General features: G+C 48.5%; 1 protein-coding gene across 1 annotated transcript in view; it reads right to left on the bottom strand.

Annotated features, from left to right (window-relative positions):
• The window catches only part of Anxa4 (annexin A4), a 50940-nt gene that overhangs the window by 25688 nt on the left and 12945 nt on the right, over positions 1-12307 (bottom strand). The window contains exon 2 of the mRNA XM_055617618.1: positions 2871-2917. Within this exon, the coding sequence (XP_055473593.1) occupies positions 2871-2873 (3 nt within the window). The 5' untranslated portion in view covers positions 2874-2917. The remainder of the gene's footprint in view (positions 1-2870; positions 2918-12307) is intronic.

The following is a 12307-nucleotide window of genomic DNA, read 5'->3' as shown; positions in this document are numbered from 1 at the left end:
GAGAACCTGCATCCAGCAATGGTCCTCACCACCATCACCACCACAAATTACCATCATCTCCATCATCATCACAAACACAACTGAGGCACAATGCCTCATAAAATATAGTAGTGCCATTCTTTGATCTCTCTTATGCTGTTTATTGACACAAGCCAGCGGGCTGCTGCTGGAGATGAAATCAGATCTAGCATTTGTATAAGCTGACAAGGACAGTGTGGGACAGAGCCAAGGGTGCTCATGATTTATTTAATCTGATATGAGGACGTGAACAGGCCACCTAAGGGAGGACAGGAGCTTTATACTCTACAGTCACTCTCACAAGCCCGAATTGAAGCCTGTATGCCAGGCCACTCTGCACTCTCCAGACCCACTGGAAGTCCTCATCTGCCATGAGGCATAGGCCTCAGCTATCTCTACTCAGATGTCAGTAACTCCTGCATGCCCAACCGAGGTCAGGAGACATCAACTCCTAGCACCGCCAGTTTTCACGTCCTAACCCTCAGGACCTCAGAGCATTCCCTCAGCTGGAAGGTGGCTGCTGCAAATGTATGGTGTCAGAAAGAGGTGCTGGTGCAGAGCGGGCCCTGGCCCCAACGTGGCTGGTGTCCTTATGAAGAGAGAGACCACAGGGCATGTGGCAGTGAGGGCAGGCAGGGCAGCGCATATGGCAGGCGCTCTACCCCAAGCTACACCCTCGGCTTTCAGAATGAGCGTTTCCTGAGGTTCTGTGGGATTCCAGTATTGAAAGTTTCTGGGTGGTTCTCAAACACTGAGTGAAAGTTGAAACTACACTGCTGACGAAGCTGATATAAGATGAAAATTAATGTCTAACAAGAGGAATCGATAGAAGGGTTTGCAAGGATGGTTATTTACTTATTAACATTCCACACAACTCTTCCTTATTCTAGAGGAAAGGTTAGAGCCTTTTCCCTTGCTATTCTGATGAGTGTGTCTGTATTGATCAAATTCCGGGGCACAATGCACAATTATCTTTTCAAGGACGATGGGAAGGGATGGCGTCCATCCATGACAGGAAATCTTGTAGTGGCAACAAGGGAAACATCGCTGTGCTGGCTAGTTTTATGTCAGCTTGACTGACACAAGCTAGAGTCATCAGAGAAGAGAGCTTCAAATGAGAAGATGCCCGTATAAGACCAGGTTGTAGGGCATTTTCTTAGTTAGTTATTGATGGGGGAGGGACCAGGCCATTGTGGGTGGTGTCTTCTCTAGGCTGGTGGTCCTGGTTCCTGTAAGAAAGCAAGCTGAAGCCAGGTACAGTGGTGCACACCTGTAATCCCAACACTCAGGAAGGCAGAGCCAGACTCTGTGAGTCTGAGGCCAGCCTGGTCTGCAGAGCAAGTCCAGGACAGCCAAGGCTACACAGAGAACACCTGTCTCAAAAACAAAAACAAAAACAAAAACAGAAAGAAAGACAGACAGCAGGCTGAGCTAGCCACGAGGAGCCAGCCAGTAAGCAGCACTCTCCACGGCCTCTGCATCAGCTCCTGCCTCCAGGTTCCTGCCCTGTGTGAGTTCCTGCCCTCACTGCTTTTGATGATGAACTGTTATATGGAAGTGTGTGTGGATTAAACCCTTTCCTCCCACCATGTTGCTTTTGGTCAGGGTGTTTCATCACAGCAATAGTAACCTCTACTAAGACAGTCACAGAGGAAAGAAGGACAAGTGAACGCTAGAAGTAGGGGCCATGCTACAACTGAGAAAACGGTATTGCTATTATAGCAACAGGGAAGATGTGCAGATGAGAAGGCTCGGAGTATAAGACGATGAATAGTGCTGGGCACTGAAAAGGACCGCAGGTGCAGCCACACGGATGCAGCCACACAAGTACAGCCACGAAGGTGCACTGAAAGACAACAGTGCTCAGAGGAAGAGGTCAGCATTCACACGCTGACTCAGCCACCTACCTATTCAGAACCTCTTTGAGTGGGGAGAGCAGGTGGGCCAGCCTAAAGCAGCACAGATCAGCTTCTGCCTCTGTGCTGAACTTCACATAACTCCCAATGGGACCCAAGCCCAGACCTGTGTCAAAGACCAGATCACTGAGTCCCGAGAAACCTGATTACAGCTGTAAGCGGGAAGCAGATGGCAAGTGGGGACTGCTAAGGAGCACCCCTCTAGGGTGCTCAAGATGGCTCAGAGGGTTATAGGATTCTTGTCATTTAAGCCTGATGACTAGGGAACCCACGTAATGACAAGAAAGAACTAACTGCACAGAATTGTCCTATAACCTCCACACAAATGGCATGTGCTCTCTGTCCCAAAATAAAAAGAAAACATCCTTCCTGGTGATCCTACGATGATGGGCTGTCCTGAGTGATCCCCTGCAGATGGCAGGACATGGCTTTCTTCTGAGTTTGCCTAATTGTTCTGAAGTGGACAGTTCTGTTTTGCAGAGAGAAATAGCATTACTTGTTTCTACATCCTCAGGATGTTAGGCATGGGAGGGAGTCTGTGAATTGATTTTCAGGGTCGAGCTACCACTTTAAAATAAATTTAAATGATGACAGAAGTGGATGGGGGGAGAAAGGGCCAGGCTAGGTGGTGCAAACCTTTAGTCCTAGCGCTTGGGAGGCAGAGGAAGGCAGAGCTCTGTGAGTTTGAGGTCCATGTAGTCTACATTGTAAGTTCCAGGACAGCCAGGACTATGTAGAGAGACCCTGCCAGAGAGACAGAGACTGTGAAAGATAAACAGACAGAAAGAGAGACACACACACACACAGATAGAGAGAGAGAGAGCTGCCTTATCATGTCTTCCTGCCCACTGCTGAACAAACAGAGTTTTGTTTAAGCTACCTAAGTACACAGCTTGTGCCTGCCTGTGGCTGGCACCACGTGGTTGAAGCACTTACCATGGCTGCAAATCAGTTTCAGAGTTCAGTCACCCCCGCAGAAGCTCCTGTGAGAAAAGCAGAAGAGAAATTACTGTGACCAGGGATGTGGCGTTAATTGTCAGTTAGGTTTCCATGTTTGCATGAAGCTGAGCCAAGAGGAAATGATACACGATTTCGTCAAAAGGTCACCTGTGGGAGAGCCAGAGCTCCCGGACCAGGCTAATCATTAAGGAGATGTGAGCAGTTGGGTTTATTACGCCAATAACATGCTTCCTAATTGTGCTTCTGTTTGGAGACGCACTGAGCCATTGTGCTGCCTGGTTGGGTGAAGAGCTGTTGGTGACCCTCAGGACAGATAGGGGTTCTGAGCTGTACACTCCTGCAGGTCAGAAGAGGGCGAGAAGAGACAAGCCATCTGAGTCAGGAAACCAAGGCACTCAAGACTGCCCACTGTGTGCGCATACACGTGCGTGTACGTGTATGAATGTGTTCGCATGTGCCTGCCTCCTCTGCCTGTGTAATCAGGTATGTGTGCACGTATGTACCTGCATCTGCACAGACACGTGTTTGCATCCAGGTCTGCATACATAATGTGCAGATATCCTTCTGAGCGTCTTTACAACCCACCCAGCACTGGACTCTGCTTATTCCCAGATGCTGTTTTTTTCCCTCCTTCTCCTGTACTCTTCCTCCTCTTCCTCCTCCTTCTTATTCTTCTCTCCCCCATCCCAGGGTGCAAGGAACTTCCCTTCACTGATACCTCACATATTCACCCTTGTCCTCAGTTTCCAGTTCCCCCTCCTTCATCAGAAAAGCCTGAGTGCGAGATTTTTACCAGGTGCTCACTTTCTTTCGTGGGGTTCTCTTATGAGGATTAGGCTTACTGCCTCTGGTTCCCATATCTAAGTCATGTGGACAGCGCACCTCAGCACGCACAGAGCCATCCTGGAAACAATGGTTTGGACATATGGAGCCTGTGACAGAAGCGGAAGCAGCTGGGTGGAACACGCTTGTAGTCCCATAACTCAGGAGGCTGAGCTCAAGGCCAGCCTGGGCCTCACAGTGAGACTCTGTCATAAGAAAACACACAGCAGGTCCAGCATGTAGCTCAGTTAATAGATGCTCATGCAGCACGCAGGAACTCTGGGTGTGAGCCCCAGCATGGAACAGAGCCAGGCACGGTGGTGTGAGCCTGTAATCCTAGCTCATGGGGGCGGGAGGGCAGCAGGAAGATCAGGAGTTAAAGGTCATTTTCAGCTACACAGTCACTTTGAGGTCAGCCTGAGATGCCTGAAACCCTGTCTTTAAAAAAAAAAAAAAAATCAAATAACAACTTGAATCAGTAAAACTAAACATTAGCACTTCTAAACTAAAGCAAGGGTCTTAAGAGATGGCTCAGTGGTGCCTATTGCTTTTGCAGAGGACCGGAGTTCAGTTCCCAGCATCCAGGTTGGGTGGATCACAGCCATCTATAACTCCAGTTACAGGGGAATTGATACCCTCCTCTGGCCTGCCAGGGCACCTACACAGTGACGTTATACACACACACACACACACACATAAAATAAAATGAAGAGAAATTAAAGCAAGATTTTATTAGCTAGTGACTGGTGGAGTTATGAATCATCTCATTCATCTAGCATGTTCATGAAGCACCTCTGTACAGTACTGCTTCTAATTTATGGATAACACAATGGACACCACAGAGAGCCTGCTCTCAGTGAGCTCATGGTCAGCCAGGATAGACAGGAAAAAATAAAGATAATTTCAGATCCCGGTAAGATGAAAATATAACACAGGAAAAACAACACAGAGCAGAAATCAGCAAAGCACATGAAAGATCACAGGTCTGATTCTGCCTCTGTAGCCATTTTCGAACAAAGGATGAAGGGCAGGAAGGGAAGGAGGAAGAGGACGAAGATGATGCAATCATGGTATGTAAAGATTTTTATGACATTCAGGCTTCAGGGAGAACAAGTTTGTCTCACATATTGTCTTTGGCTTAAAGGTACCTTCTTCCATAGTGAACTGTAGCCAAACCTATACTTGTAACAAACAGCTGAGTCCCAGCCAGTTACAAGCAGTGACTGCTCTGACTGTCTTCTGATGAGACAGATGAGAGCTGTGGCCACTCAGGTTGTCTCTTGTAGCTCACTTCCCTTTTCTGTCCATCACTTCCCTTCCTTTCTTCTGGTTTGAAGTAAACCTGGTGCTGTAGAATGGGCATATGATGGTCCCTGGTCTGGGCTCTGGCCTGGTTCCAGGATCACAAGCACAGCCCACGGAGGTGTGCAAAGCTAGCTTCCTTGCTCATTTGTCTTTAACGTGAATGCTGTTATGAACAGGGTACCAGGAAGGAACAGGCCTGATAGGATAGCCCAGAAGCACCTCTGAGGAAATGCCATCTAAGCTGAGGGAAGAGCCCCAGCTGTCCTTAAACTCCATATATAGTCAAAGATGACCTTGAATTGACCCTCCTGGCTATAACACCATACCCCCCCCCATTACAACCCCATATATCTGGTACTGAGGATTGAACCCAGAGCCTAGTGCATCCTGGGCAGGCATCCTGCCTACTGAGGTACAACACCAGCTCAGCTGAATGAGGCGCCACTGAAGGGTAGAGGCAGCCTCTCTGATCCAAGTTCCAAGAGAGAACTTCCAGGTGGAGGGAACAGTTGTGAAAAGCCCCTGAGGCAGAAATGAGCTAGTGTGGCCAGTGACTCTATGGATCATAATAAGACACCCATAAAAGGGAGGGGAGCACAGGAAACCGCACCCCCATCCATTCCCCCACACCTGCCCTCTGTGCTTGCTTCTGAGACTCATCTTTTATAATCATGATTCGTTCAGCAAACTCGTGGCCTGAGTTCTGCAAGCCATTCCTGCAGTCAAACACAGGAGCCCTGGGATCCCATGGTTTATTGCCTGTAGGACAGAAGCACTTCTTGGGCTTGGGGATGGCATGTGGCATGGGCAGTGTGATGGGACAGAGCCTTTAGCCCTTAGCGGTATTGGAATTGTGTTGAGATGAAGGGTACCCACTTGGAATCAAGAAAGAACTGAAGAGTTGCTTGGTGTGAGAACCCACCACCCCCACATTCTGGAGCCTGGCACTCAACTGACAGGTTGAATGAGAAAGAACGGCCTCAGGAACACTCCCAGAGCCCAGGTTTCTCTAGCCTTCTCCGCCCCTCTAGTCTCTTCCCAGTTTGACTTTCCCAAAGTCAGTCATGAAAACCAGGCTTCTAGAGTACCCCACCTCCAAGTAAGCCATAGGGCTCAGAACCTTGAGTCAACTTTTCCTGTGTTTCAGAGTAAGAGCTGCCCATAAGGAAATTCTCTTATCTCTTTTATCTGGCAGTAAATCATGTGAGACTCACAGAAGATGGCTCTTGCACCACACTCAGGAAAAAGGAATGCAGCAGAGTCCAGGAAACATCCCAGCAAGAGGTCTTGCTGGCTCTCCCACTGAGATAATGACCACTGATCAAGCCTTCTTCACACCCATCCATTCTTCACGGAACCTAAACGTAAAATCAGAATTTTCCCCAGGCCGGGCGTGACAGCATATACCTTTAATCCCTACTGCTTAGAAGACAGAGGCAGGCAACACTCTCTGAGTTTGAGAGGAGCCTGGTCTACATAGTGAGTTCTAGGACAGCCAGGGCTACACAGTGGGACCCTGTCTGAAAACAAAACAAAACAAAACAAAACAAAAACAAAAAACAAACACACAAAACTCAGAATTTTCTTTGGGTATTCAGGGTCTTCATTTATGAAGACTTGAACCTCATATAGAACTTGGGTTAAATAAATGTGCTGAGCCTGAGTCACACTTCTTGTTATAGGGCTGTTGGCTCTATCACATCTCTCTGCACTGTACTATCTGGCATCAGATGTGAAGAGTTCAAGGCCAGCATGGGTTACATGAGATTTTGTATCAAAAACAAAAGAAAAAACAGAAATGAAAGCAAGAGCTCTGGGGAGACACAAGACAGGACTTAAGAGCCTGAGCTTAGTCTCCAGAGCTCATGCATGAAGAGGTGCCGGCACTAGGACAGCAGAGACAGGCAGGTACTTGGGCGCCATGGCTGGCTAGCCTATTCTACAGGGTTGATGAAAAACCCTGTCTCAGAAAAAGGGTGGGCAGTACTGGAGGAACAATATAAGAATTTGTCTTTTGACCTCCACATGAACACACACAAATAGGGAGCTATTGAAATGAAAAATTAGACCATGAAGCCCGTTTGGCTGTGAACCTCAGAGGCACTTCTGGGGTAAAAGTTATGCTTGGAAGGGATGAAGCACTGATGAGAACTCTGATCTGCAGATATCACATGTAGGAGGAGGGCCAGGCTGAGAACGCTGACACTCGGGAGAGCAGATTTTCCCAGTGGACTGCAGGGAACCCGCTGTGAGGCCTGACTGCCCTGAGGAAGAAGGACAGTCCTTCTCTCCACATCAGTGTCTGCAGAACACAGTAAACAAAGTAGCTGTTGGGCTGGGTATAAAAGCCACGTGATTGCTGGGACAGTCACCCTACCTGATACGCGTCACCAAGTTGAGCCCCTGCTTATAGGAGAACATAAACACAGGCGTCTCTAGCCCAGGCTGGCCTTAAACTCCTTATGTAGCTGGGCTGGCTTTGAACTTCTGATCCTCCTGCCTCCTTCCCTGACATGTTGAGATTACAGGCATACACCTCCATGATCGGTTTATGAATGCTGATGATTAAACCCCACACTTCTCGAATGCTAGACAAGCACTCCACCAAATGAACTACACCCCCTGGTCTGGAAAGCACGTTTCAGAATGGTTAATAAAAAATAAGGTGAATGTGTGCTAGCAAGATAGCGAGGGCACTTGCTGCCAAGCCTGATCCCTAGGACACATGGCAAAAGGAAAGAACAGACTCCTATAAGGTGGCCTCGGATCTCCGCACTGCCCCTGTGGCACACATATGTCCACGCACATACACATCAAATGGGCAAAACAAACATACAAGTATGTACTTAAAAACAAACAAAAAAATAAGGTGAATAAAACAAACAGAAAAGAAGGCAAAACCAAAAGCCATGAGCAGAGCCTCCCGCCACCCACCCTGTTCCATCCACCCGAGGCATCCAGACACCCATCCCTCCTTTCTCCCTCCCTCCCAGAGGGTGATTCCACTAGCTACTACTGCTACCACTAACATTAGGAACAAACAGATAAGGGGGCAGGGAAGAAGACACCTCCCAAGAAGGGGGAACCTGGACTAGGAACTTTTCCACTGCTTCCTACTCCACAAGAAGTGGAGAAAGTGCCAGAGCCACCACGCCTCCTGGGACTCTGGAGAGTCACCGCTCAAGGAGCCAGGAATAGTTTACTAAGATAGGAAATGAGGACAGGGTCTCGGGCAGACCGTCTATGTGGAATCCCCTAGGAGACAAACCTCTGGACCCAGAAGTATCATGTCTCGTCCTAGCTGCGTGGACCGGTGCATCTTCCCACCCCAGGGGGTCCTGCCTGCCGAGGCTTCCCTACATAGTCTCCTTGATAGGGGTGCCCTGCGTGCGGCAGACTGCTTTCTCAGCTTCCTGGCTGTCTTGGCCCTTTCTCTGCGAGGGCCTGCCTAGAATTCCCTAAACAGAACTATAGGACTATATGTCCAATGGCTCGGAATTACCTTGGGGTTTTAAAATCTTTGCTCTCACGAAGAGGGTGAAATAGTGAGCAGCTGGGCCTCGGCTTTTACTCTGGAAAATACATTTCTGGGGGAGTCAAATGACCTCAAAAGCTCAGGACTGTTCCAGATGAAGAGCAACAACTGGACACGATGCATCTTTTCAGAATTGCCTGAGGCCCCTACAGGATATACAGAGCTGTGTGTGGAGTGACTGATACTCCCTAACCATGTACAAAGGTCACGTTGCGTAAAGGGCTCGGGATAGAAAACTGTTGAAGGCATAGTTTAAGCCAGATGTGGTAGAGCACATCTGTAATCCCAGCATGCAGATCTGTGAGGCTAGACTGGGCTACACATTGAGTCCATGCCTTAAAAACAGAAATAAACTGTTTCAGAGCAACCGAGAGAAAGCTGAGAGTTAACCATATGAGGCCAACACCAACAGCAGTTACAGAAGGAAACTCAGCCGTCAGCGAGTCACCTGCTTCGTGGAAGAGTATGTCCGTTCACGGAAATAACTCCCGAGAGCTTCATAAGGAAACACTCTCATGTCAAGAATGCATTTCCCAGGTGGCCCTCTGGAAGGCTTAATGTGCACAGCCCCACTAGTGGCCACACTGTGTCCGTGTCAATGCACAGTGTCACTGCGCCGAGCTGAATGCTGACTCAGGCACCACACTAACCACGTCCCTTCTGCAGACTGCACATATGCGGAACAGGGGCCTGCTATCAGAAAACTGTTTTGGTGAGTTCAAAGCCAGCCTGGTCTACACCATGAGACCCTGTCCAAAACGGCAAAACAAAACAACAACCCCCCCACAGCCTGAGGCTCCCTTGTCCTGGAAAACAGGCAAAACAGACTCTCCCCACCCAGCATTAGACTAGTAAAATGAGCAAACATCAAAATACAGATATGCAAACTCATTTCAGCAAGAGCAGCCAGACCGAGCAGGTGGGAGCGAAGGTGTTTGCAAAGTTGAAGAGAAATTGTCCAGCAGCCCACAGGCTCTTCTCACCCTCCACAGAGATTCTCCCTGTCCCAGGGAAGGGTGGATGCAGGGCCACGGGACGAGATGTGTCCCCAGCGTGGACGTGAATGTTAGCCACCTAACGTTCTGTTCTGATTCCAAGGCTGACATGACAAGAGGCCTCTGGACTAGAGCAGAACAGCTTCTCTCTTTGCCTCTGTGTCTGTCTGTCTGCCTGCCTCTGTGGGTGTGCACTAGCAAGTGCATTGCCCATCCCTGAGGGCTGAGCTTCTGATGTGGGAACCTCTGCTGTCCATGAGACCCCAACCTAACCCTGGGATCTCCCTTCAGATCCCAGGACAGGCGACATGAGCCTTCTTCAGGAAGGTATTTTTTTGCACTGTGTTCTAACGCTGGCACATTCTGGCCTCCATGGGGTCACATGTGAGTGACTCACTCACTCTTCGTTGGAACAGTTTTATTTTACATTCCACAGGACAGATTTAACTTCTGCTCTTCGGGGGTAGTAGAGGGTGTGGGCGGGCCCCACCCATGTAGGAAGACTTTCAAAACTGCCAATGGCGGCGAAAGCAACATCGACTGTCTACTCTTGTTCTTGGAACTTACATCCTTCATGAGAAAAGTTTCACTGGAGTCGGAGACACGGGCATTTCCAAACCTTTACTCAAAGGCAAATGTATAAGTTATCTGAATGTGAACTTAGAAACAAATGCATTAAATGAGAGCTACAGGAAATCACTCTTCCAGGCTGAGCTGGAAGTAACAGTGGGAGCCAGATGTGGTGGCACAAGCCTTTATTTAATCCCAGCACTCAGGGAGGCAGAGGCAGGTGGATCACTGTGAATTTGTAGACCAGGCTGGCCTGTGAAGCAATTCTAGGACAGCCAAGGTACACAGAGAAACCCTGTCTTGAAAAACAAAAGCAAAACAAAACAGAAATAGTAGGATACAAACTTGATAGTTGTTAGGGACAGAGAAATAGCTCAGCAGCTAAGAGCCATTTGGGTCTTGCAAAAGACCCAAAGTTGGTTCCCAGCAACCATGTTAGGAGGTTCACAACTGCCTGCACCTCCAGCTCCAGGAGTTCTGACACCTCTGGCCACCACAGGCATCTGCAGTCATATGCACAAACACCGTCCCTCCACCCCTACAACATGCACACACATAATTAAAATTAAAAAAAAAAAAGTCTTTTTTAAAACCCCCCCAAACCTCAAATTGACTCTTCTTGCTAAACTGGTGCTTTCTTGTTTTTTTTTTTTTTTTTTAGCAAACTGGATGCAAAAGCAAAAACAACTAGAAAAATACTCTTCCCAGATGGACTGGCCAAGACTGAAGCATTCTTTATGTGGCAGAAGGCTGGCTGCCAGTCCACAGCAAAGCTGGTGCCGTGCAAATCCAGTAGCATGGTTCTAAGTGCCACACCCCTGACCAGGCTCTGCCATCCAGCCTTCTGGGTAGTGTTCCTTGGAGTTGACACATCAGCAGCATGCCATCTCCCGATGAGGCCACAGAGCCCCACAGGCACATTCTGTGCCCACCTTAGAACAGAGCAGGGCCTGCCATCCTGCATATGGAAGTGCGGAGGTCGCAGCTGAGCCAACTATCATATGCAAGTGCTGGACACAGTGACCACACCCATAGTCTCAGGAGAACCCTTACTACCTGAGAAGGTTTGTGTAATACACACACACACACACACACACACACACACACACACACACCAAGAAGTACTGTCAGCTCCGACAATTCAGAGGGGAATGAATGATCCTGTCGGTTAGTCTGAACACAGAATCTTCTGGAGTTGGCCTCAGTGAGTCCACCGGCTGCCAGCCCTCCTGTCCGCAGTTTGAAGAGAACCAGCAAACACCAACAAGGGAGTGAGGAGCACCAGAAATAGCTCTTCTGGGTTTTGCTATTAACTGAAAGCCCCTGCCGGGACAGACAAAGAAATGATAAAAATTTAAAAGCCTTGATGGTGGTTGCTTTATGCTATCAGCTCCGTGCCCTCCAGGCTTAAAACACAACTCTTGAGTTGGTCAGTTAGGACGAGCTGGTTTTCCTCATTTCAGATCAAACTGCCAAGCACTCCACAGCTGAGAAAATGAGAGCACACAAAGGAGACAGGAACACAGGGCTGGAGAGTCGGCTCAGTACCTGAGAGCACTGGCTCTTGCAGAGGACCCAGGTTCTACTCCTGGCACCCACATGGTGGCTCACAACCATCTGTAGCTCTAGTTCCAGGGGATCCAGCACCCTCTTCTGTTCTTTGTGGGCACTGCAGGCATATGCATGCTGGTAAAAACACCCATACACACAAAATAAAAACCAGTAAATCTTTTTTTAACCTTTTTTTTTTTTTTTTGCATTTTTAGGTATGGTATCATTGTGCAGCACTGACTGTACTGGAACTCTCTATGCAGACCAGGCTACCCTCCCACTCACAGAAATCCTGCTGGTCTCTACTTTCTGAGTTCGGGGATCAAAAGCATGTGCCACCACACCCAGCTAATAAATCTTTTAAAAAAGGAAACAGGAATAGAAACGGGGGAGGGAGTCCCAGGTAAAACACATTATTCCTGCCAGGGTTTGTTTTTTAAGCTACAGAAAACTTTGGGGAGCACCCAGCCCTGATTTGCAGGTAGTCAACAGTCCCATTCACAGTAAATGATGGCAGGGTGCCCGTAGTGGCTCAAGGGTTCTCTGTGCTGACTCATTGTGGGCAGCACAGGCGTACCCTGCAACAAGAGAGCCCGTGACATCCTTGTGATGTAAGTGAGAAGTCTGGATCTAAG

The sequence above is a fragment of the Psammomys obesus genome, unplaced genomic scaffold (assembly GCF_907164565.1).
Source record: "Psammomys obesus unplaced genomic scaffold, mPsaObe1.curated_primary_1811, whole genome shotgun sequence".
In the NCBI taxonomy this organism is placed as follows: Eukaryota; Metazoa; Chordata; class Mammalia; order Rodentia; family Muridae; genus Psammomys; species Psammomys obesus.
This window is presented reverse-complemented; position numbering and strand designations above follow the sequence as displayed.